General features: G+C 38.6%; 1 protein-coding gene across 5 annotated transcripts in view; it reads left to right on the top strand.

Moving 5' to 3' along the window:
* The window catches only part of LOC149140027 (U1 snRNP-associated protein usp106-like), a 71,171-nt gene extending 46,579 nt beyond the window's left edge, over positions 1-24,592 (top strand). Inside the window, exons 7-17 of one of the 5 annotated variants that reach the window (XR_016264962.1) lie at positions 17,869-17,930; positions 18,239-18,301; positions 18,794-18,852; positions 19,180-19,261; positions 22,644-22,693; positions 22,830-23,066; positions 23,285-23,359; positions 23,465-23,556; positions 24,054-24,130; positions 24,228-24,326; positions 24,566-24,592. Coding sequence is in view for 1 of the 5 variants with exons in the window: in XM_089450017.1 (XP_089306143.1) it covers positions 17,869-17,930; positions 18,239-18,301; positions 18,794-18,852; positions 19,180-19,261; positions 22,644-22,693; positions 22,830-23,066; positions 23,285-23,359; positions 23,465-23,492 (656 nt within the window). In the remaining 4 variants the exon portion in view is untranslated. Of the gene's footprint in view, positions 1-17,868; positions 17,931-18,238; positions 18,302-18,793; positions 18,853-19,179; positions 19,262-22,643; positions 22,694-22,829; positions 23,067-23,284; positions 23,360-23,464; positions 24,021-24,053 lie in introns of those variants that run through there. The other 4 variants (XR_016264964.1, XR_016264961.1, XR_016264963.1 and 1 more) reach the window with 4 other exon arrangements.
* Positions 24,593-25,424: the final 832 nt, after the last annotated feature.

The following is a 25,424-nucleotide window of genomic DNA, read 5'->3' as shown; positions in this document are numbered from 1 at the left end:
GAAGGATGTTCCTTAAACACATCTGGCAGATACTTTGCCTCCTCTTCTGCTGATCACTGCAACTTTTGTTACTTCAGAATGCTTGCATCTGTAATTGTCAAATCTGCCACTATCAATCTCTCCTAGTTGCTCCAAGAAGATTGAACAAAGGCTACTCAAACTATCTGCCCTCTAGCTTATCTTTAGTCCATCAATGAGTCAACACATAGGGTCTTCATCAACTGCCCACTTGCTGCTCGTTAGTCCTTTAAGAACACAACACTTTGGGACTTCACCACTTCTCCCTTCTTGTGCTGCTCTTAATGAAGACAAAATTTATGGCTTGGAGGCTGCCCTCTATGACTGTCAAAACTCCTCGAACAATCAACTTAGGGCTTGTTCATAAGGCTCACTGCTAGTGTTAACTCGTCCTTCCTAAATTTTAGGAGGTTAACTCAAACTCTTCATCTTATTTCTTGTTGAATTTCCACGATCTTGGGTCTAGGTTAGAATCTTTGATGCTACCAAAACCAAGAATCTCAACAAGAACTACTTTGCACAACGGAAAATATAAAGAAGTAAATCGCATATGCACAAGTATACACAATTTTTAACAAATATTGTATAATAGTGTAAAACCCAATCTTCGTTATATAAAACCAAATCTGAATAATACAACAGACTATGGTATACAAGATACAATGGCAAACACGTTGCACATACTCTATGTTGTATCTTGTCTCGCTGGTCCTTTGCTTCCGTACTGTTCACTAGCTGCCCCTTAGTCCTTCAAAGGACAACACATCGAGACTACAGGAGTGCTGCCACCTAACACTACCACAAGTCACTTTTGTTGCATGTGCATGGGATGATCCAGTCTACTCTCTAGGCTGGCCAATACCTGAGCTCCAAACTGCCTACTAGTGTAGGAATTTACAGGGTAAGTTCCTTAGACAAAACACCAAAGGACACCGCTCACAAACAGATCACAGATCAATACACCAGTACTTTGACGTGGTTAAAACCCTCAAAGAGGGAAACAGTTCACGACCTGAGCCAACGCGACCACTTTAGGCAATTTATTAATAAAAGAATGAAAATTTACATAAGCTTCTCTCATGAACGATTAACCTACAAATGACCCTCCATGCTCTTTAAATAGAGATCATGGACCAATCGGGTGTTAAGCCATGGATCAAGTGTCGATAATACCGAGGAGAGAATGAACCGTCGGATCACTACATATCGTGACCGTCGGATTGTAAGTTACAAAATGTACATAGTAAAGAAACACACTTTACCTAACTCTATACTAGACCAAGTTATACTTAACTATTTCCTATGTGTCGGAATATCCTAACATCCCCCCTTAAGAACAACTTGGGATAGGATTAAAAGATTTACAAATATGACACAATAGGAGAAGGAAGGAGGCACTAGAGCCTATCCCCCCTTAGTGACAACTTCCTGAACTCAACCATAAATCGAAGTTTAGTGAACTTCGCCTCTGTGAGAGCCTTTGTAAAGATGTCTGCAACTTGATCATCTGTTGAACAATATTGCAGTTCAAGAACATGGTCGTGGATGAGCTTTCTGATGAAGTGCATGTGCAGTTCAATGTGTTTGCTGCGTTGATGTTGGACTGGATATTTGCATAGTTGAATGGCACTTTGATTATCACACCAAAGTGTAGTCGGATGCTGTTGCTGAAAGCCAAACTCTGACAGGATCTGACGAAGCCACAAGGCTTCCTTACTAGCTTCTACGGCACCACGATACTCTGCTTCTGCTGAAGAAAGAGAAATGGCACCTTGTTTCTTGCAAGCCCATGTAATAGGTCCTGAACCAAGAGTGAACACATAACCTGCAGTAGACTTCCGATCATCAAGGTCACCAGCCCAATCAGAATCAGTGAAACCAACCAATAGAGGAGATGCTTCGGCACTGTAATGAATCCCAAATTGAAGTGTACCTCGAACATAACGAAGTATTATTTTAGCTTCTTTCCAATGACTTTCACGTGGGTTTTGCATAAACCGAGCAACAAGACCAACAGCAAAGGAAAGGTCAGGACGAGTATGGGTTAGATACAAAAGTTTTCCTACAAGTTGACGGTATAAGGTAGCATCGACTTCAGGAGAAGTACAAGTGACTAAAAGTTTGACTCCAAACTGAAAGGGAGAAGGGGCTGGCTTACAGTCTTCCATGTGAAAATGGCGTAGAATATCACAGGCATACTTGGACTGGGAAAGGGAAATACCTTCCTTGGATTGCAAGACTTGAAGACCAAGAAAATAATGTAAGTGTCCTAAGTCTGTCATTTCAAACTTCCTTTTAAGGCTAGACTTCACATGGTTTATAAGGTTGGGATCACTACCAGTCAGGATAAGATCATCACCATAAAGAACAAGAATGATAAGAGACTTGCCCACTTTCTTAATTGTCAACTTCAGAAATTCATAAGTTCATTTCTAGAGCTGTGATTTGAGTGATCTTTGAAGCGTTGAAATCATAACGCCAAGCTCTATCACCTCAATTTTTCTCATGCTCAAATTTATCATGGTTTTGGCCCAAATCCCGATGGGTGCAAATTCCATACTTGGGTTCCAAGCCGACAAGTGACTCTTGTGGTGCTTCTCCATGCAAACCTCCAACCCTAAGGCTTGGAGTACCTCCCAAGCCGCTAAAAAATCAACACTCCCTCTTAGCGAGGGAGGTACTTCGAAGACTAGGAAGTAACTCATCATCATCATCACTACTTGCAACACTAGCCCAACTCTTGGCACTCGCAATTGCAACAGTCCCTGTTTTGTGAACTACGCCTCTCTCGGAAGTGTCACTGTCACTGTTGGAAGCACCTGCTTCTTCTTCTTTTCATGTAATGTCTTCCACTCTCTCCATGATTCCTTCTTGAGCACCCTTGCTCCCCATTGACCACGCGCTATTCTTGCACTGCAAAGTCTTCCTCTGAATCTGCCAGCTCCCTCTAGAACTCGACTCCCTCCAAGTCTCTGGAATCTGGACCTTCTTCTCGGGAACCTGTACATGCTCCTCTGAAGCCTGCGTTTGCACCTGCACTTGCTTCTCTGGAACCTGCACTTGTTCCACTTGCTTCTCATGATCCATAGGCTTGTTCGTCAGCTTATGTAGACCATGCTCTCTAACTCCAAGCACGATACCAGCAGAACTAGAGTCTCTAGGCTTGAGTTTTGCCTTCCCATCTTGGAACAAGACCTCAAACCCCTTCTTCTCGATCATCGAGACATAAATCATGCTATATCTGAGTCCTGGTCCGAACGGTGCATCCTGGACCCACATCACTCGTCTTGTCTCCATTCTAAATGGCACAACACCAGATCCTTGGATCTCCTTCTGTCTCTTGTTGCCCAACACCATGTGCAACTTTGAGTCCCATTCAGCCAGAGTCTCAAAAACTTCTTGTGACCTTGTCATATGTTTTTTCGCACCACTGTCCACGTACCATCCATCCTCATCGATAGTACCTTGCGAGAAATGAGAGATCATAACAAAGTCCTCCTCTTCCAATCTCTTGGTAAGATCATTTATCTCAGTAGAAGTGGCAACGTCGATGACCTAATTTCCTTTCTTCTCGTCATCTCCCTTCTTCTTCATTGGACATCTCGACGAAAGATGACCCATCTCGCCACAACTGAAACACTTGACCTTACCCAAGTCCTTCTTCTGCTCACCGTTCGTTCGAGCTACAAGTCATCATCGAAAGTCTTCTTCTTTGGATGAAGATCCTCGTCTTGCAACTCTTCTTGAATGAAGTCGTCCCATAACCTATTCCAGTCTGGCAACTTCTTTTTGGAAACAATCCCTTTGATGAAGGGCTTACATTCCTTGGTGAACCCTTTTAAAGAAATCCTTACCATATCTCCATCTGAAAATAGTCACACCGACGACAACAAGCTCATCTTTGACCTGAGACAATCTCGTCAGCTACAAAGTCACACCTTCACCTTTTATCATCTTGGTGGACTTCAACTTATCCTCCAATACCAATACTCGGTTCTCGTTCTTATTCCAGAATAAATTTTGAAAAGCCATCCACATCTCATGTGCGGTGTTCTTCCCGGACAAATGAGGTATTAAGGCATCCTTCACACCATCAAGGATTATCAATCTCGCCCTCGTATCCAAATCCTTGTACACTACCAACTCCTTTGGGTCAGTTGACTTCTTTATGACTTTCTCGATGAATTCCTAGACCCTGTTGACCTGCAAGACCAACTTGATCCTTTTCTTCCTTGCACTATAGTTGGACAACCCCTCCAACCTGTCCTCATACCGAATACCAGCTTGCAACTTTGATATGGTCACCTACAATGTGACCAACTCCCTCTTAAGCTGTACTGCGTTGTGCACAACTTTGATTCACTGACTTCGAAACCCCTCCAACCTGTCCTCATACCGAATACCAGCTTGCAACTTTGATATGGTCACCTACAATGTGACCAACTCCTTCTGAAGCTGTATTGCGTTGTGCACAACTTTGATTCACTGACTTCGAAAGTAGCTTAGACACGCTCTGATACCATGTTGAATTTCCATGATCTTGGGTCTAGCTTAGAATCTTAAAATCTTTGATGCTACCAAACCAAGAATCTCAACAAGAACTACTTTGCACAACAAAAAATACAAAGTAGTAAATCACATATGCACAAGTATACACAATTTTTAACAAATATTGTATAATAATCTACAATTTTTAACAAATATTGTACAATAATGTACAATATTTAACAAATATTGTACAATAATGTACAATATTTAACAAATATTGTACAATAATGTACAATATTTAACAAATATTGTACAATAATGTACAATATTTAACAAATATTGTACAATAATGTACACAACCCAATCTTGGTTATATTAAACCAAATCTAAATAATACAACAGTTTATGGTATACAAGATACAATGACGAACACGCTGCGCAGATTGTATGTTGTATCTTGTCTTTGCCAGTCCCTTGCTTCTGTACTGCTCATTAGCTACCCCTTAGTCCTTCAAAGGACAACACATCGAGACTCTAGGAGGGTTGCCATCTAACACTATCGCAAGTCACTTTTGCTGCATGTATACAGGGTGATCCGATCTACTCTCTAGTCTGGCCAATACCTGAGCTCCAATCTGCATACTAGTAGCCTATTTCGTCCATCAAAGAGCTAATCATAAGGCTCCAAACTTCACCCAATCTTCAACTATCTTCGTCACTTCAAGACTGCTAGTCTAGGGCTACTTTGGGTAGCCAACACATTGCCCTCCACCGGATCAATGCCACCCAATCCTTCACTATAAGATCTGCTCCTGATTGAGGTCTCCAACTGCCCAAGTTGACCTTAATACATGGAACTTATAGGCTGCAATAATTCTGTCCATACTCGGACTGATCCTCTAGCATTCAATCTTACACAAAACACATCAACCATACAGATCCTATGTCACAAAGTGCTGATGTAGACTGTTGTCCTTGACAGTTCCTGGTTAGGGCACTTGATACGCTGCAACAACCCTAAATCATTCACCCAAACAACCCTTACTTGTTGCGGCTTCCTTTCACAGTGATCTCCCAGCTCCAGGCTATAGGTTTGGGCAAAAATCAGCCCCCAAACAACCCTTTTCACAACCCTGTACACCTTCGGCTTCTATGGATTCCTTACAACAAAGATTAGGCTCCTTGTACAAGTGTTTTAGGCCTGCAACATACCTATAAGGCACAACTAAAGCTGCGACTTACTTAGGAGAGTCACACACAAAAATAGCCACAAATAACCTTCAACACTTAACACTTTGCTGTTTCTCCTAAGGTAACTCAGACCTGTAATTAGAAGAAGAATCATGCCAAAACCCAACCCTTTCTCCACCACGTCGTGTCTCCACTCCTACATTGCCTTAGAGGTGTTCACAAAAGAGATGAATGCACTTGGATGGTCTAAATGACCTCCACTCACCTCCTATTTATACACAAAAGAAAGGGCTCTATGAATTAGATGACTAGACATGTCTATTGGACAAATTCCTCAAGCCTACATGACTTGATTGTCCAAACATTAATTGTCAACTTCAAAAATTCATAACTTCATTTCTAGAGCTTCGATTCGAGTGATCTTTGAAGCGTTGGAATTGGCACGCCAAGCTCTATCACCTCAAATTTTCTCATGCTCAAATTCATCATGGTTTTGTCCCAAATCCTGATGGGTGCAAAATTCCATGCTTGGGTTCCAAGCCGACAAGTGACTCTTGTGGTGCTTTGCCCTCAAAACTTTGAACCCCAGGGCTTGGAGTACCTCCCAAGCTACTAAAAAATCAACATTTCCAATACAACTTCACTAGAAGACAAATAAACAAAACTACTATTTTAACACATTAGTTAACTGCTTCATAACTCGTCTCGGGCTCCTATCTTTTAGGAGCTCGAGCATGCCAAAGAAGAAACTCGTTTTGGCACATATCAAGGAACCCTCTTCTCACTAATATTTTCAACATCGAAGTTAGTTTAGGGTCAACTTGGTCTTGGAATGGCTCAGAATAATCTGATTTCAATGGTTTGGTTTACTAAAATACATAAAATATTTAAATTATAATGAAAACAATATATTTTAAAGATTCCAAACCTTTAGAGACAAAATATGCATAGTCTGCTCATGTATATAATATCAAAATGGCACGAGATGCAATACATATCAACAACAAAATACATAATCAACGAGGCTCTAAATGGCTTCTAGAGTCCAAGAAATATGGCACAAACTATTGGCCTATTACATAGCACATAGTACAAATCATTGATCAACATGATTATTTATGAAAGTCGTTACCATTGCTAGAAATGGGATCTTGAGTAAGAGCTTCAAAATCATTCTTTGGCTTAGAATCTTTGGACTCCTCAGGGACATTTACGACTACAATAATATTACTAGTAGAAGCACAAGCTGGCAAATCTACACGACTAGTGCTTTCCTGTGCAATGCATAAGCTGGCTCTTACTAGTTTATTTGAATCCAAACCAATCCTCCCTAGTTCAACCGATCAATATCAAAATCAATATGAAACTCTATTGGGTGAGACCTCTACCTATTTTGAGGTTGGATTAATGGCATCAATATTAGGTCATTTGTTCAACAACTGGTTGTGTCGTAGCTAGAGGTTGTATTGCACAAAGACAAGATCATTCAACCATTTTTGTTCCAAGTGGTTTCTCTTTTTTTGTGTGCTCAAAGATAGACCAATGATGTTCACACCTAGAAGCATTACAATTTTGGTTCAGGACTCGAATTGCATAGTTTTGCAATTGAGGACATTGGCTACCTAATGACTTCCACTGATGATTGCAAAGCCAACATTAGTTAAACAAATTAGATTATGACTTTGCCAAAATTTTTGTAGTATTTAACTATGTTCTACCAAGACTTTAGGATGAGGATGCAGGTGCAGGAAGATGCACAAAGGGGGTGTGTGGAAGTACCCTCAAATTTTAGGGAAATTTAAGGGGGAAAGGGAAATGTCGGTGTGTGTGTGTGTGTGTATATATATATATATATTGTTGCGTGTGTTTGTCTATATATATGTGTGTGCAAATCCACGTTCAATAATGAAAACATAAATATTTTTATCCATACATAATTGAATTAAATAATGAAATACACTAATCCATATTCATCATTCATACTAATACATACATCATTCATACTCATCATTCATTCGTACACCACAAGATTCAATAATGAAATACATTGACTCATGTTCATCATTCATCATACATCATTCTAGAATCTATATTGATTTAAAAATTACATTTTTCATTCATCATACATCATTCTAAAACCTATATTGATTTAAAAATTACATTTGTCATTCGTAATTCTAAATTCATTTAAAATTTAAATTCATCATTCATCATTCTAGAATCTAATTAGTACGAAGCAAAATAGAATATAGTAGATAATGAAGTCTATAGACTGGAATAGTAAATCGATATAGCTCAAACTCAAAAATAGTGAAGAGTGACAAGTCAAAGAATCATTTTGAGGTCATCGATATCTAGAGTCATGACTCAAAAGTTACTAAAATTAAAAATGGACAATGAGCAATGAAGGAGCGCCGTAGGGGAGGAGAGGCAACATTTAATTGGTAAGTCTGATAATGTCATATGGAGGAGAGGTAATACTAGTAAATCAAATAGTGTCGCAAAGAGGAGAGGCAATACTTAACTGGTAAGTAAGATAGTGTCGCAGGGTAAGTTGAGCAAGATGTAAGCTTGGTAGTCGAATGGGGAGTTAGGGATTGCAAATTAGTTTAGATATTGATATTTGTTATGCATTTTTCTTTTTAGTTTTATTTATTTATTTATTTTGTTTTTCATAATTATTTATTTATTTTTGATAATTTTAAGGGTTATTAAAAAGATTTGAGGGGGATGCGTCCCCCCTCAAAAGGGGTGCTTTTGACCCTTGAAGCGCCCCCTTTGGGGGAACATGTCCCCCACACTAGGGAAACATTCCCCCTACGTCTCCCATCGTCTCCCCAAAAGGGGGGCGCGGGGAAATGTTTCCTCGGTCGTCCTCCTGTCCTAGGTGTGTGGGAAACATAAGGTGTGTGCAGCCCACCCTAGGGGACATGTCCCCATGGAACACTGGTATTTAAAGTTTAAATAATTGAACTTGAAGATCCATTCCATTCATCACTTGAAATCATTTTATTCAAGTTCTATGCATTGGAAGGAGAAAGTGAGTTGCAAAACTTGTTATGGTATGCTTAACAGGGTTTATGCTCTTGGCATTTTCTCATTAGGTTCAATACCCATGAGTGGTTGTAGTTGTGCTTTGTGATGCGCTTGGCATGCTTTGATCCAATCTTGTTTGTCTGTCGTCAAGCATGAGGTCTACGCAAGGTGCAAGATATGAGCTTCAAAATATAGTCTTGTATTTGGACATCTTACCAGCAAGAACATGGTTAGAAGCATGATGTGTGATAATTTGAACAAGATTTACCTCTTTTATTGACATAACAATCTTATCCAAAAGTTGAAATAAAATGTTTGTATTTTTGTTTTTCATTATTATTTATTTATTTTTTATAATTCTAAGGGTTATTAGACAAAATTGAGGGGGATGCATTCCCCCTCAAAGGGGGTGCTTCTGCCCCCAGAAGCAGCAGAAGCACCCCTTTTGGGGGAACATGTCCCTGAATTGGGGAAATGTTCCCCCCTATGTCTCCCTTCTCCCCAATAGGTGGGCATGGGGAAATGTTTCCCCAGTCATACCCCTGCCCTAGGTATGTGGGAAACATGAGGTGCGTGCTCCCCACCCCGGGGGACATGTCCCCATGGAACACTGGTATTTAAAGTTTACATAATTGAACTTGAAGATCTATTCTATTCATCATTTGAAATCATTTTCTTCAAGTTCTATGCATTGGAAAGAGAAAGTGAGTTGCAAAACTTGTTATGGTATGCTTAACAAGGTTCTTGCCCTTGTTAATTCTCACTAGGTTCAATATACCTATGAGTGGTTTTAGTTGTGCTTTGTGATGTGCTTGGCATGCTTTTATCCAATCCTGTTTTCTCCCCAATTGTTGGGCATGGGGAAATGTTTCCCCAGTCATACCCCTGCCCATAGGTATGTGGGAAACATGAGGTGCGTGCTCCCCACCCTGGGGGGCATGTCCCCATGGAACACTGGTATTTAAAGTTTAAATAATTGAACTTGAAGATCTATTCTATTCGTCAATTGAAATCATTTTCTTCAAGTTCTATGCATTGGAAAGAGAAAGTGAGTTGCAAAACTTATTATGGTATACTTAACAAGGTTCTTGCCCTTGTTAATTCTCACTAGGTTCAATATACCCATGAGTGGTTTTAGTTGTGCTTTGTGATGCGCTTGGCATGCTTTTATCCAATCCTGTTTGTCTGTTTTCAAGCATGAGGTCTATGCAATGTGCAACACATGGGCTCCAAAACATGGTCTTGTATTTGGATATCTTACCAGCAAGAACATAGTTAGAAGCATTATGTGATAATTTGAACAATTTTTACCTCTTTTATTGACATAACAATTTTATCCAAAAGTTGAAATAGACTGTTTTCATTTTTCACCTTATCAGATGCATCAACAGATTTCAAAAACATGGTTCCGTTGGAAATACACAGTCATACTGAGAGGTGGGGCGAATCAGTATCACTTGGATTTAAATTATTTTCAAAAATAAAATCTCATCACATAATCAATCATCAATACAATGTGTAAAAATTTAAAACAGAGATTAAAGTGAAATTCGAACTTGAAGAAGAAACAATTGATTATGCTTTTCAAACAGTCTTCAATTTTTTACAATCACTTGTGAGGACACGAATCCTCTGTAAGCACCAACTTACAAAATTGCAGGCTCCTACCTGTCAAGAAAACGAGGACACCATTCCTCAATATGTACCAACTTACAACTGTTTACTGTTCCAGAGGCCATATTTAGGCTTAAAAACAGGTTCCAAAATAAGGTTTGCTGTCCTGGAAGCTTGTACCCAAACCAGTCAAGAACTTAGCCTTCCAACAGAACTAGGCCTACAATAGAACTCGGTCCATCAGAACTTGGCCTCTAATAGAACTCGGCCTCCAACAAAACTCGGTCAAACAGAACCAGGCCTCCTCTTCAACAGGACCAAGCCTCAACATACTAGGCCTTCTCGACACAGCTTTGCCTCAGCAGAACTCAGTCTTCAACAGGGTTGAACTTGGCCTCAACAGAAGTGAACTTGGTCTCCATAGAATTCGGTCCTCAACAGGGCTGAACTTGGCCTCAGCAGGCCTTCAAAACAGACTGAAACCTTTCCCAAAAATTATTCCAAAAACCATCCCACAGCTCAGGTAAGACAGCAAAATCTTCCTCAACTCGGCTTTGCTTTTCTTCTCTCTGGTTCATGAGGTATGGACCTTAGACCTGCTCTTACTCCTGCCTAAAACAGAACTGAATTGGCTTGAGCTGTGGCCAAAAGCTCTCCTCACGCCTATTTATAGTGTTTTTGGGGTTTAGGGTAGGGCTGACTTGTCCATTGTCTAGGCTGACTTGTGCAAATGGTAGAATGTATAATGAATATGCAAAAATCATTTCTCCTCAACCGCAAGGAGTTAGAAGGTGTGACATATATAGTTGGAAAGGTCTCGAAATATGCTATTTGACCATGTATCTTTCTCTTTCATTTGGACAACCTTTGACATCAATAACAACCATTTTCAACAGGTTCCTTGAGGACGAGATACAAAGAAGTTTATTATTGTACGTTTCTTTCTGTCAGTCCAACCATCTGTTATGATGGTACAACCTGTATGGGCTTATGAATCTCCAAAGTCGTTCAAGTAAATCTTCTATGGATAAAATTTCTTTTTGCAAAAGAGATTCCCTTAAGTCATACACACTAGGGCTAGGGCCTTTGGGCTCCTTTCCTATGGCAAGAACAAAACACCACATTGGTTGGTAATAAGGAGAGCTGGCAACATTATACCACCATGTAGCTATGTTTTCAAAAGCAACATCTTTCTATTGCTTCTTTGAATGGTTTTCTAAAGTGGGCTGAGTTTGCCATGGTTGAGACGCACTGGCAGAGCTAGGGGAAGGTGTAAAATTGAATGTTCTTTTTCTTTTTAGATTGCCTATCCTCGGGGGATGAACTTAACCGATGGCGTCCACAGCATTGGTAGAGAGGATAGAGGATCTAATGTCCCAAGGGGGTTTTTGCCATTAGGTTTTCAAATTTCATAAAGATATATTGCACTAATAACGTAGTATCCTTTACAAATTACAATTTTTGCCAATAACAATTGAAATGCGATAATGAGCAGATAAGAGACTTTAACAGTCTATATCAATTTGTAACTCTTATGGAATTACTTCCCATGGTGGTCATAACACTGAAAACAGTAGACTGCCAGGAGTTATATTCAGATCATCCACAGTTCAAAAACATAATCCAGTTCTCGACAGTTCAAAAACATAAACCAGTCCACACTTATGGGATTTGATCCACAATTCTTTAGTATTCTCGCAACAATTTAAATACAAATGACTGTTGAATTACTAGCTGTTTTACTAGCCTACTGAATTGTCCGACCTTATATCCAACTTCAGAAATTGTCACTTGTTACAGACTGCTCTGCTGTTACAGTTACCTTGCAGTTTGCGGCTTGCGTCTGCGGACTCACTGTCTCAGTCACACACAAGAACTTCTCTCCTCTCGTGGTGGGTTCGGGTTGCCCTAATCAGAGCCGCAGAAATGTCCTAAACAGCCTCAGGAGATTTGTGAGGTTTCCACCGTGAGCTTGATCCGTCCACACAGAACTCTGCCTTGAGCTTGCCAGACCAGATATGAATGTCTCAGAGTTATTTAACAAAATGGATGAGAGATATCTCAAGATATTGAACTGTAACAGAACAAAGAGAATGGATTTGCGAGGGTGGAATCATCTCCACTGAAACTTATCAAGGGAAAAAGGGGTCTTAAAACCCTCAAAGCTGCAGCTCAAAGAAACAAAGGTATTCTGATCTAAATCTATGATGAGGAAATGATTCCGTCACTCCTTTATTTATAGATTCCTTATGGGGTTTTCTCCTCCTCAATCTAATGTGAGGGGTTATGAGTGCAACCCCCAATTTGGGCTTTTTTCCCAGCTACCCCAAACTTTACCCATTGTTGCCCCAAAACACTGGATAATGGGTTTACCCCTTTATCAACGATTATAGCCTATGGGGTTGGATAGGCTACTTCATTATCCTTAGGGCAATGAATTAGAAAGGGGCATTACAGAGGAAGAGCCGTCAAGTTCAAATACATCAAATAGCATTTGCTCTGTTGAATTTGTAGCTATGGCTGGTCTTCATAATATTTTCATTTGTACTTGTAATAGTGAAGATTTAAAAACGAATTATATTTGTAAAAGATTTTTTCAGAGGCATGTTCTTCATGCTTGCAAGAAAAAGGAGATTATTACAAGGCTCATTAAGAGTGGGAAAATGAAAATTTAAAATTGTATTTTTGCCTCCAGAAAGACCAAGTCGGCCTGCCCAACAGACGCACCCCTTTGCATGAACAAATCACTATAAGGAGAGCCTATTTGCTCTCTCCTCCATGACAATTCGGATCTGATTTGAGGCTTGTTGATCTGATGCATGATAACTTGCATTCTTGAGGCATACCTTTTGTGGAATAGCTAGCAAATCTACAGCTACTTATTTGTGGAACAATGTGCAATTTTGAGGCTCATCACTCTGTGGAACAGTGCGAGACCTTGAGGTATGGTTCTGTGGAAAGGGGTCGAGACTGTGAGGTATGTGTATGAGAAATAGGGCGAGACCCTGTGGTATATCTTTGAGGCAAGGGAGATGAAAAATTGAAAATCCTATGGTTAATCTCTGTGGAAAGAAGGTGATCTCTGTGGTATATTATGAGTTGAAAGGCAGTCTCGGAGGACAATATCTTGACTTAGTTGCAGATCTTCTTTGGATAGAATGGAGTGATGACTTGGTCTGTGGAAGTTGATCATCTTGTTGGTAATTGACTGTGATGTTTCTCTTGTTGCATTGATTCTCTAAGGAAAAGGGTGGTTGGGTTTTTCCCCATTGTGGGTTTTCCCAGCGTAATATCTTGTGTTCCTTGTGTGGCTTCTTCTTCATGGTTCATGGTCAATTGTCATTATGTCGTTGACGTCTTCTGTATAATTTACTTAATGATGTAATCATGTTTAGTAATGTGCAAGATCATTTAAAACATAAATTTTCATTATCAGTAAGGAAGGCCATGTAAAATTCAACATGGTATCAGAGCTATGGGAGAAAGAGCAGTTCTTTTTAATGCCCTAATCCAAGCCACTTGTATTGGGACCTTAATCAGAGAATCATTCTTGAAGGAATAAAATCTCAGAAGGTTACATGGAGGCCAAAATATTATGATCGAATTCATTGCATTCTTTTGCAGACATGAATGTATGAAGCTATTTGCTTTTGTTCTAAGACCTGGAAATTCATAAAATCTCAGAATTCCGAGTGCCTCAACCCGAATTGCTAAGGACATCTCAAGGACCAAAGCTCTCAATACTTGTAACAAAAGGTCGAGATTCTTGAATCTCAAAGAATATAAAATTGTTGTCACACATTAAAAGTCTTGAGCATAAAAGTGTTTTGTCTAAGGACAATGATCTTGACCTTGCCAAGAAGGTGACCAAGACCTTATATAAGGAGGCCTTAACTGAAGTCACAGGTATTTGTCTCTGTTAGAAAATGTAACTAGGTTCGGTCTTCATAATGATCTTTGTACTTATATAATTGTATATTTTATGTAAAAGAAAAAGAATAATAATAATAATAATAATAATAATAATTATTGTTATTATTATTTTATTAGATAAGCATGTTCTTCATGATTCTAGGTTTTCTTGAGTCAAAGAGTCAAAGTCCTGTTTGGGCCTTTTGAAAAGAAAAATTAATTTGGGTCAAAAACCCCTCTAGATGCCAAGTTGGCCCAGCCCCAAAAGACATGTCTATTTGCACCCCTCTGACAATATAAATAGAAGAACTTGGAGTTCATTTTGGACGCACTATTTACTCAATCTGATCTGAAATATAGCATAAGAAGAGGAGGGCCGAAATTTGAAGTCGATGTAGTTTTTCTCTTGAAGTTTGATTTGTGGAAGATCTGCCTTTTTACATCTCTTGTTGAAATATTTGCTACTCGTCTCTTGTCGATGGCTTTGCTGTGAAGAAGGATGATCTGATTTGGCATCTAGAGGGTCAAAGTCTTTGGTCATGGGTCTTAGATATCTCACTTTGATCTGATTCTATAAGAACAGAATTTTTCCGGGTTTTCCCCTTGGAGGGGTTTTGCCCTTGCTTGGAGCCTATATCTTGTGTTCTTTTGTCTTTTGTGATCTTCATGTTTATATTATGGAAATTGATTGATGAAAGAAGAAAAATAGAATAATAAAATTCCAACAGAATTCACAAGTAATTATCATGAAAAGAGAAATCTGACCTAATTTGTAAACCTCCTGATTTCTCAATAGTCTCCAGATGAAGTCTCTACTTTGTTTTGAACTGAAATCAAAGATCCGATTTGTTGAGGTCGAAAAGTCTTTACTGTGTTTTTGGATAACAAAATATCATTGTTTAGAAAATAAACTCAAAGGTGCCTATCTCAGGATATTAAGAAGGCATGGACCAAGATGTCAAAATTTGTGTTAGCTCAAAAGACCTCAGTGTCTCGGTTCCTGAGAAGAAAAGTTTGATATATCTTTGCTACAGTAGTATGACTATGACCTGAAGTAAAGGGATTTGTATCTCTATTGAAAGGCTGAATTATCTCTGTGGAGGAAGCAATTAAGCTCGTTTACTGTGGATGATGTTAAAGGGGACTATCAAAGCCTTAATTTTGAATTTTTTCACTCGAAGTATGGGGTATGTATGTTTAGAATAATTTGTCTGATAGCTCTGTCAGAAAAGACCAAGCATAGGTCTAGTTGCAAGTCTGCTTCAAAGTTCTTCTTGAAAGCTAGTTCAAGAAGCAAAGATAATGTCACTCTTTAATTAGAGGACTGAGTCTATAATTTGAAATCGTTCCCCTACATATGGTGCAAAGTCTGGGATACCAGATGTGCTTATGATATGCCTTGTGATATCACATATTGAAATTGTCACCAATACTGTAAAATGAAATGTGAATTAACAATATTTTGCTTCCTTGAAGATACTACATTAGCAAGGTAATGAAGTTACTGTATCTTGATGTGTTGTTGGCTATGACCATTATGTTCAAAACAAAATCACTCACTATATTGAATCAGAATGAAGTCAAGTTATGGCTGCCAAACCTGAAGTCCATTTTGTAGACAGTCAATATACCAAATAAGAAGTCATACCTTGATTGAACGAGGTTAAAGGTTGAAGTGCAGAACTTGTTGAATCAAATTATTCTTGACTATAAAGACATCTTATTGAAAGAACCCTATTTGCTGAAGAATTGGAATTCTATGTAGATGTAGAAGGATGTTGAACTTGCAAGGAAAATGTAGGGCATGAAAGATTGGTCACTCCAAGGTTTTAGATAACTAGGGTTAGTAAAACCTATGAAACTGAAAGGGTTTGGGTTTATGGACTTTTTATCAGTCTAGGGTTTGAAGTTAAATACCCTAGCTAACCTTAAAGGATTGGAGAAGAAAGCCTAGGCTGTATGGGCAAAACCCTAGGATTGAAAGTTTCCACCAAAAGAAGAAACCCTAGAAAGGAATGAAATTGTGATGATGATGTGGATAAAGCTAATAAAGTTGCTGATGGATGCAAGAGGACTAAAGATTAAGAGGGAGTTGACATGTTCTAAAAAAGATTTGTATTTATATCTCTCATATTTTATTGTTGTTATTTTACTGAGTTAGTCTCGTATCTTTGAATTCTTTGCTTGGTTGTAATTGTTCTTCCATTATCTCCTGTGAGGATTGCAATTACATAGTAGAAGTTGCCAAGGCTTTGATAGCAGATGGATGAAGTGGAACAACGAAGCAATACATGTCAAGAGGACTTTCCCAAAATCTTAAGTTGAGTTGATAGATATTATACTAGTAGAAATCCAAGTTCAGAGGGAGCCAAACGATCAACAAGTTTGAAGTTTATGTGGAGCAAGATTTGAGAAGGTTCTCTCAGAAAGAGGGAGAGGATCATGACAAGATGTTTGTCTAAGTTGTAAGAACTACCTAGGTTTTTGAAGAACATGAAAAGAAATCTCAAGATTGATGAAGATGAAGACTTTGTAATTTGGGCTTGGTTGAATGGATCAACAATGATCCTATATGATGTGGCTTTGATGAAAGGACGTGTCAGAGGGAGCAACCGTGGAGAGAGTAATGCCTCCAGAGTCCAGAGGAAGCACTCAGAAAGCTCTGTAATGATGGATCTTTTGAATCTGCAAGGATTCCCAGATTTAGTTTGTGTTTATTGCTTCAATTTGGACAGGGAGTGGGTCTCTTTATATATATATTTTGTTTTTTTTAATGCAAATCTGTTTTTGACTTATTTTTAATAATTTTATTTCTTTTATTTTCTTTGTAAATTGACTGTTGTGCACAGTCCACTGCGGTGGGTGTCCAAGATGGACCCAGCAGAGTTCGGCCAGTTTGGTAGTGAACTGGCTGAGTCATGCTTTGACTTGGCCTGTTTGGTACCAAACTGGCTGACCGAATCAAGCTGTTGCTTGAGTCAATATGGTTAGTGAACTTGGTCGAGTTGACAGAGTTCGAGTCAACTTGGTATGAGTTGTAAAACACTGGTTTGAATTTGAATGAGATAGTGTCTAACTTCCTTGATGTTCTTTTCTTTCATGTGCCCATATGTTCCCTATGGTTTGTGAACTCATCAATCTATACTAAGAAAATATCAGGGCAGTTGTAGCCAGTGAGGCCTCTAAATATACTTGGTAAATACGGTGATTTGCTAGATTACATTCACCCACAATTTCTAGAACTTTAAGGAGACCTAAATATTTACATCGTTATTAGTTTGTAAATGTACCCTTCCAAGGCTACTATCATTCTCTTCTGTTTATCTACTTGGGCTTGAGTTAATTCTATTTTCTAAGTCAACTGCTCCATTGACATCAACAGGAAGGAAGATGAATCAAATAATAATTTCCCCTTTTTTGGGCGGTGGGGGGTGGGTGAGGGACTTTTTAAAATTTATCTCAAGTGATGATCTATACCTCGTTTGTTCAAATTAGGGGTGTTTTCTTTTCTAATGCGTAAAATTACAATTCCAACTAAATTCGACTGGCCTCTTTGATCATGTTTGTTCTACGTTATTTTCTGAACGGACATGTTTTATCTATATGCAGGAGAAATGGGAATGGTTGATGAAGCACAAAGAGCTTTGGAGGAAGCGGAGGCTCTGAAAAAGGTATTTATTCTTGCATTATGTTTGTTGAGGTTTTCTTCTAATTTTTATATAATAAAATGATAATAGCTGGAATTTTACCTTGGGTATTTGCCTAGTCATTACTTAGTGTGCTTCACCTGTCTATCTTTATCATTAGTTGGCATCCTAGTTTGCTTTTATCCTTTTTTGCAAGTTTGGAATCTTGATTGGTAGTGGCCTTGCATCTGTGTTATGAAAATGGTGGTCTTGCATCTGCATATATTTTTTCAGATTTGTGTGTTGTTTGAGATGAAATGATATAATTATCTAATGTGCAAGATTTGCTGTAGATTGGTGGCAGGCAGGAACCAGCGAATGATTCTACGAAGTACACCTCCGTCGATGTGCGCATTGTGAGTTTCTATTTTACACCATCCTAAATATATGCAATATTTGGCATTTTCTGAATCAGGGTTACAGGGAATTGCCTTTATGGAAAATTTGTTAAAAATTAACCAGTTATGACTGAGAATATCGATGGGGGCTAAAAAATTATGTTTTCAGAAGGTTCTCTTGGCATCACAGGACATGAAAATGCTCTTGTCAGATCTTTCATATGTATGGTGGCTATGTTATCTTATTCTTTTGAAACTAGTAATCTTTTGTCGTTTCTCATTCCCTTTATGGAGATGACAAGAAATGGCAATTTGTTATCTATAATATATATCTTTAGTAGTGTACATTTTAGGGGTTGTGTAAAGTTTGGTTAATATTTTTTTAAATGATGGGGAGGGTCTTCATGTTAAGCTGCGGGCTTACAGGTATTGTTTTATTACGTCTTTCATCCTAATTCATATCGGGATTGGATGTAAAAGTTAACAGAGTTTGTGATTTTGGTGTTGCAGACTGATCAGAAGCTTCGTGTATGCGACATTTGTGGAGCTTTCTTGAGTGTTTATGACAGGTAACAGTTCTAGGTTCTTACATCCCTCGGTCCAATAATGGTCTCTGACTTTAAAGGATGTGGTATTTGGGATATTTTAAGGACTTCAAACTTTTGACCGGACGTATTATCCCTCCTTGTTACCAGCAGGCTTTGGGCCCGGTTTTTCGACGAAAAACTTTTGCAGCTTCAGAAAGTGCGTGTTCTCTGTTTTATGCTTGAAGATTAATCTCGTTAAACATTTAGGGGCAGCAAAAAGTCCACCTCCACATAACTGTTCTGTCTGATCGGGGTATTCGAGTTCTTATGAGTGAATATATTTGTAAATTGTTTGATGTGTTTTTTCAGTGATCGTCGGTTGGCTGATCATTTTGGAGGGAAACTTCATTTGGGGTATATGCAAATCCGAGAGAAGCTCGTTGATCTGCAGGTGAGCTTCCAAGGCTTTTTAGTAGTGCCAAGAGGAGTAGATGGGCTTTTTAGTAGTACAATGCTACAGGTAGTTCAGTATTATATGAAACTCCACTCTTTTAGAATGTGCATGTAATGAGAAGTAAGTCCGTGATTAATTGGAAGTTACAAATCTAAGATAGTAGTTATTGCAATTTGGCTGGTGTCTTGTAGTTGTGACAGACTGAATAGCCATAAAATTGTAGGCATAGTAGCATACCAGTTTTCAGCCCTTTCGTAATTAGTTTGAGATATATCTTACTGATACATCTCCACTGTCGCTGTTGTTTAAACTTTAGATGTGATTCTTTCTTGTTTGGAGATATCTAGAGTTATCTATGTTATCCTTTATTATGGGATTCTGATATTATTTATTCAAGTATAATTATTTTTGTTTTTTAGAAATCATATAAACTAGAATTATCGATTTTATCCTTAAATTCTTAAGAAAGTTGGCATTTGTTCACTATCAGTTGTCGTAGGTTGCAATCAGTAGTAAAGAGTATGGAATTGCAGCAGTCTGATGGTCTGTTCTGTGTAAAATTCAGGTAAGGGCAGAATAATTAAAGATGTTTGTTGGACATTGGATAAACCAATGCTCCCCATGTGTTTTGTGACGTGCTTAACTGCCTCTCGTGGATCCATTAACTCTGGCAATGAGTCTGTTTACTAAAACCTGCGGGTTTTGGTGTAATGACAATAGTGATTCCCAACATGGCAACAAGTGGTATCAGAGCCAAAGATCTCGAGTTTGAATCACACCTGGCTTGCGCTGGGGAGGAGATTGTCGGACATTGGATAAACCAGCGCTCACCATGTGTTTCATGACATGTGCTTAACTGCCTCTCGTGGATCCATTAACTCTGGCTACTAACACCTACGGGTTTTAGTGTAATGTCAATTGTGATTTCCAACAATGTTCTCCAGATACTTGGGGCTCAGTCTGACCTAAAGGTCTTTCCACTGCCCTTTAGGTAGATTTCAGTCGGCTTGTATATTATTGTTGTTTGATGAATCTTTATTTCTGTTCATATAAACAGCATTTTTCCCATTAAATTGAGAAAAACAGTTTACATTAAGATAAGATGCATATAGTGCTAATTTAAGCTAAAGCATGAGAATTGAACTCCAGAAATGGAGAGCAGATCTAAAAGAAGGATGTACAATGTGCATGGATCCAAAATATGGAAACCCTAGAAAGCCAGCATAGGGTGTGAGAGCTAGTTCTCGGTCGAGTGGAAAAAGCTCAGAATAGAAGACTGTATGAAGGAGGACCTAGAGGGGGATCTGGACTGCATATTGCACTGCTTCCTGGATGAGGTTGAGCACTGCAGGGGTCTGAGTGATCTCATCTGACTGCTGGAATGGGATCAGAATTTAGAATTTTGCTGAGCCCTTAATTTTACTATAATGAATTTGGTTTTGATTCATTTAGGTTTGGTTGTGGAAGTTTCCTATACCTGCTTTAATCATACTTAGAAAACTTTTGAAAGTATTTCAAGCTCAATTTTTCAGATTTTTAATCCACAAATATATATCTAGGGTAATGCTTGCTATTATCTCAGTTTTGTCTGTTTTGACGCTACTTCTTTAGATGGATACTTCAGATAAACATGTGCAACATGCACTTTTCCCATTATGAGAATAGTTTACATTGAAGTTGATATGTCATAACTGACTGAATATCCTGCAGCTAAGTAGGTGCGTCTTGGGGGTTGGGGAAGGGGGGAGCGTATTGATTCTGCCAAATTCATCCAGATCTTGCATCTGGCCCCAACTGCATTGAGTTGGTCCACATACATCTGTGAGATGGCTCATGAAGGGTGAGCATGTTACTTGGGTGAATCAAACCCCTGGGTGGGGGGGGGGGGGAATAACACCCCAATCTAATCAACCAGGCGAGCCCTGGTCGATATATTGATGCTTCTTTTATTCTTGGGCCTATATAAAAAAATGTAGTCTAATTGTTCTACACTTTTGCTTTTTCTTGGATATATTTTGCAATGAGTTTTTGCCCTGGTTGATATACTGATGCTTCTTTTCTTCTTGGGCCTATATAAAAAACAATGTAGTCTAATTGTTCTACACTTTTTCTTGGATATATTTTCCAATAAGTTTTTGCCTGAATCCCATAAAAATTTGTTGGAATGGCATATTATATTATATTTAGTGGTTTTCTTATACACTAACTGTTATGATGAGTTTAATAAAACATCCAACTTTACCTGTACAGCAGAGGACAGAAATAGTTTAAAGATTCATATGGCTGATCATCTCTTCAATAGAGTCCAGAGCTGAAAAGCTATTCCGCCATTGTTTGACTGCGCCTTATGACTTGGTTTGTTGCTAAATGATGCCATTTCCTTCTTTTTGAGTGTTTTGATACTGTCTGAGACTCCTCCCCTTCCTGGGTGTTGGGGGCTCTTTTTTGGGTAGATCATACTGAAAATGGCCATACTCATGGCAGTCATTGCATTTGAAAGCATAATTTTAAAAACCGGCCAGCCCGAACTGGTAACTGGTCAAACTGGCTGGTCAGACAAGCCTGGGTATCAGACCTGCCAAATAACCAGAATGGAGGGCCAGTTTGTACTGGTTAGGTACAAACTGGCCTTAACTGGCTGGCCAGTTCTCACATGTGTAGGGGGTGTCCAGACCCATGGTGGTGGTTTTTCAGGTGGTTTTGGAGGCAAGGGATGTTTCCCTCCCAAAACAGCCCCTTTGGCTATAAAACCAACCCTCCCCCTAAACCCTAAATCTCAACAAAATAACTAACCCCAGAAATGCTGGCAATCAATGGTAATATATAATTCTTAAAGTGGAAGGATGGATATTGAAAGGAAATATGAAGGAAATTTCAACTTTTACAGAAGGAAAGATAACTGAAATGTCAAATTTTACTTAAATTTCTAACATTTCAATTAATTGTTTTAGGATGTTTGAGAGTGGTTCCAACCTTATTGGATTTAATATGGAGAAAGTAGAATTTCATATCACACTTGAAATTTTGTAGACTTGACAGTTTTCAGGATTTTAGGATTGGTAGGATTGTAATGTTTTCATTGAATTCTTTGATGTATGGGTGTATGTATGGTATTGACATTAATCAAGAGCGTGAAGCGTTGTGAAAAGAGATATCGTATATTTTTGCCAATTTCTATTGTTTTTGGGGCTAGGTTCCCATTCTTAATGGCATATACCTCTGCGATGAAGATAATAAGATGAGAATTTATGAGAGATTTTACATGTAACTTGGTTTTAATTTTGGAAAAGCTCAAATTCAACCTGTTTGAGGAATTTGATATTTTGGCATATGTTTGGAGTTTGGACACTTGGTAGTATCATATTTTCTATTTTGGCAGGAAGAAAGAAATAAACTTAGAAGACAGGATCGATCTGAAGACGATGGAAGGTACTTTTTTCATGATTAATACATGTAATATTTTGTTGATTGTCATGCTTTTTTATATTTCACCAAATTGATTAATTGAAACTTGGTGAAGATGCAAGGTGTTAGTCCGTTTAAATTATATAATGCTTTTGATCAGGTTGAGAGATCGGGCATCCAGCAGGGACAGAGATAGGGCAGTCAGCAGGGACAGAGATAGGGAGAGAGATGAGCGTGATCGTGGTCGAGATAGCGTTGGAAGCAGAGATCGAGAACGTGATAGAGGGAGAGAAAGGGATCGTGATCGCAGAAGCAGAGACAGAGAGCGGGGGAACGAGAAGGAACGTGATAGGGATTTGGAAAGTTCTCGAAGTTATGACTCCCGCAGTCGCAGGAGGTAGTGTTGATTCTTTAAGATGCACAGATGATTCCTGGAATTTCCCAATATATAATGCGTTTTGGCAAATCATACAGTTAGCAGTATCTTGAAATAAAAACCTTTTTACTTTTTCGTTCTGATTTTTATTGGTTCCCATTCAATGGTTAAATCAATTCAGATATTGTAAAGTTTCCTCTACTTGAAAGCTTGTCCATGGTTTTTTATTGTATTTGCAGGTCACGTTCACGGTCAAGAGAAAGATTAACTGAACACTCCAGAGATCGTGAAAGGGACAGGAGTGACCGTCACAGGTAGCAGTTCATTTCTTGAAGTCTATATGATATAATATGGTGCTTCTGCCTTTTCCTCCTCTTTAATTTTGTGCCTAATGGGCTATTGCTGTTTTTTTCTTGCAGGCGGTATGATAGGCATGATCGGTACTGAAATGATACATGATCAGAACAGAACATTGTTGAGGCCGTTTCTCACGCCCCAGCCACAATCTTATGTAATTTTGAACTTCGTTTAGAAAATACATGTAGCTTCAAACTTATCTTACTCATGGATCAAGGCTTTATATGTTTATCATCCAGAGACAGATATGCAGAACCAAAGGGAGTCATTATGCTGCAAATATTATGTTGGTGTTGTATATGATTATATTGCTCTAGCTTTAGTGTCACAATTAACTATTCATCAAAAGTTTAGAGGTGGTAAAGGTTGATTGGCATTACTAAATTGCAGTCTTAGACTGTCAAGCTTGGATAGAATCAGATCTGATGGGCTGCAAGTGCACTTTTTTTGGGTGTGTTTTACGGATTCTGATTCTTCTGATCTGCATCCGATTGAATTCATCTCACAGAATTTTTCATTGGATTGTTAACATGACAGCATTAGCCTTCAAATTTGAATGTCTTGTATACCATTGGAACTTATGGCTAATAAAATTATAGAGCTATGGCATGCACCGTATAGGATTGATATTGTGCTCTGAATTTTCAACAGTCAAGATGCAAGGCTATAAATGGAACATCACATGCTGGTGGGATTCAGCATGAAGTCAGATCAGGGACGATGCCTAGGTGATATATATGACTGATATCTTGGTTGTATTGTTGGCTTTCTCCATGTGCCAATCGATACCTTTTTTATTCATGTTTGCAAATGTATGTTCTGTAGGTGAGATATTGCCTTTTATCTACTACAGGGAGTGAGGTGCATCCATAACTGTACATGCATGAGGATAATTGTAAGGTCTCCTTGAAGTATATTCTGTAGGTGAGTTATTGCCTTTTATTTAGAACGAGAGAAGTGAATCCATAGCTTAACATGCATACGAGGATAAATGTAAAGTATTCTTTGAAGTGGTGCTCAGCCTTATTTCAGGGTTTCTAGTTGGATAAACCAATCAATGCTAGATGAGGATTTGTTCCTGTCAATTGTCTTCCTTGTGAAATTGCCGAAATGGTTCTGATTATTGACTGAAAAACTTTTGTTATTTGTGGGGACAATGCCAGGTTATATTTGATGGCTTGCATTTTTCACTCATTTAGTGTACATATTGAGATGGATAGAATTCTTTGTTACTGTGTGTGCAACATGAGAATAGACCCGGCCAATAATTTTCATGGTAAGTTTTTATCACGATTATGCTTGTTTTATAGTCCTCGGTTTTAAATTTTTATTTTTTGCCAAAGTGAGGATTTGGACTTGATTGGTTGGTAGCAGGGGAGTTGTCATTCCGACCAATGCCAAAAATCCCCCAACAACATGTTTGCTTGCTTCCTGTGGGGCTGTGTAGCTCATGCAAACAAGGTGTTTCATGTGGTTATGGCTAACTGCAAGTATTGGGTTGCTTTGGAATATGTACTCCAGTGCAATTGCCTTGGCCAATATGAAAGAGTGCTCGTTGTATGCATGTCTGCGAACACACATTAGTACGAATCCTTGCTGTAAGTTATTGACATAGTATAGTGCTTAACTTTAGCTTTTCATGCATGTACGGTTTTCTGCAAGTACATAGGGTTTATGTTATGCATCGTGTGAGGGTGAGCATTATTCCTCGAGAGCAAATTCTATATTAAATTGTATATAAATATATGATAACATATAATATTCAAATGTTTCTAGTATCATGTACTGTACTCGTGGATTTTTTAATTCTTCTTTGATCACACTTTATTTCAATTGGTTTAGTGTAATGTGAACATGGATAACCATCTTTTTCCTTATATGCATTTTTCCTTGTCAATTATATTTTCCCCATTTTGCTTTTGCATGCACAAAACTAGCCTTTCCCCATTCTCATGTTCTTTTTCCATGTTGCCCAGCAGGGGCAATTTTATAGTGTGTGCTCGGGAAGAGGGGTAACTAGTT

The sequence above is a fragment of the Pinus tabuliformis genome, chromosome X (assembly GCF_031772625.1).
Source record: "Pinus tabuliformis cultivar Carrire ecotype Pingquan chromosome X, CPIR1, whole genome shotgun sequence".
NCBI lineage: Eukaryota > Viridiplantae > Streptophyta > Pinopsida > Pinales > Pinaceae > Pinus > Pinus tabuliformis.
The sequence above is the reverse complement of the archived record's forward strand: the minus strand, read 5'-3'. Positions and strand labels throughout refer to the sequence as shown.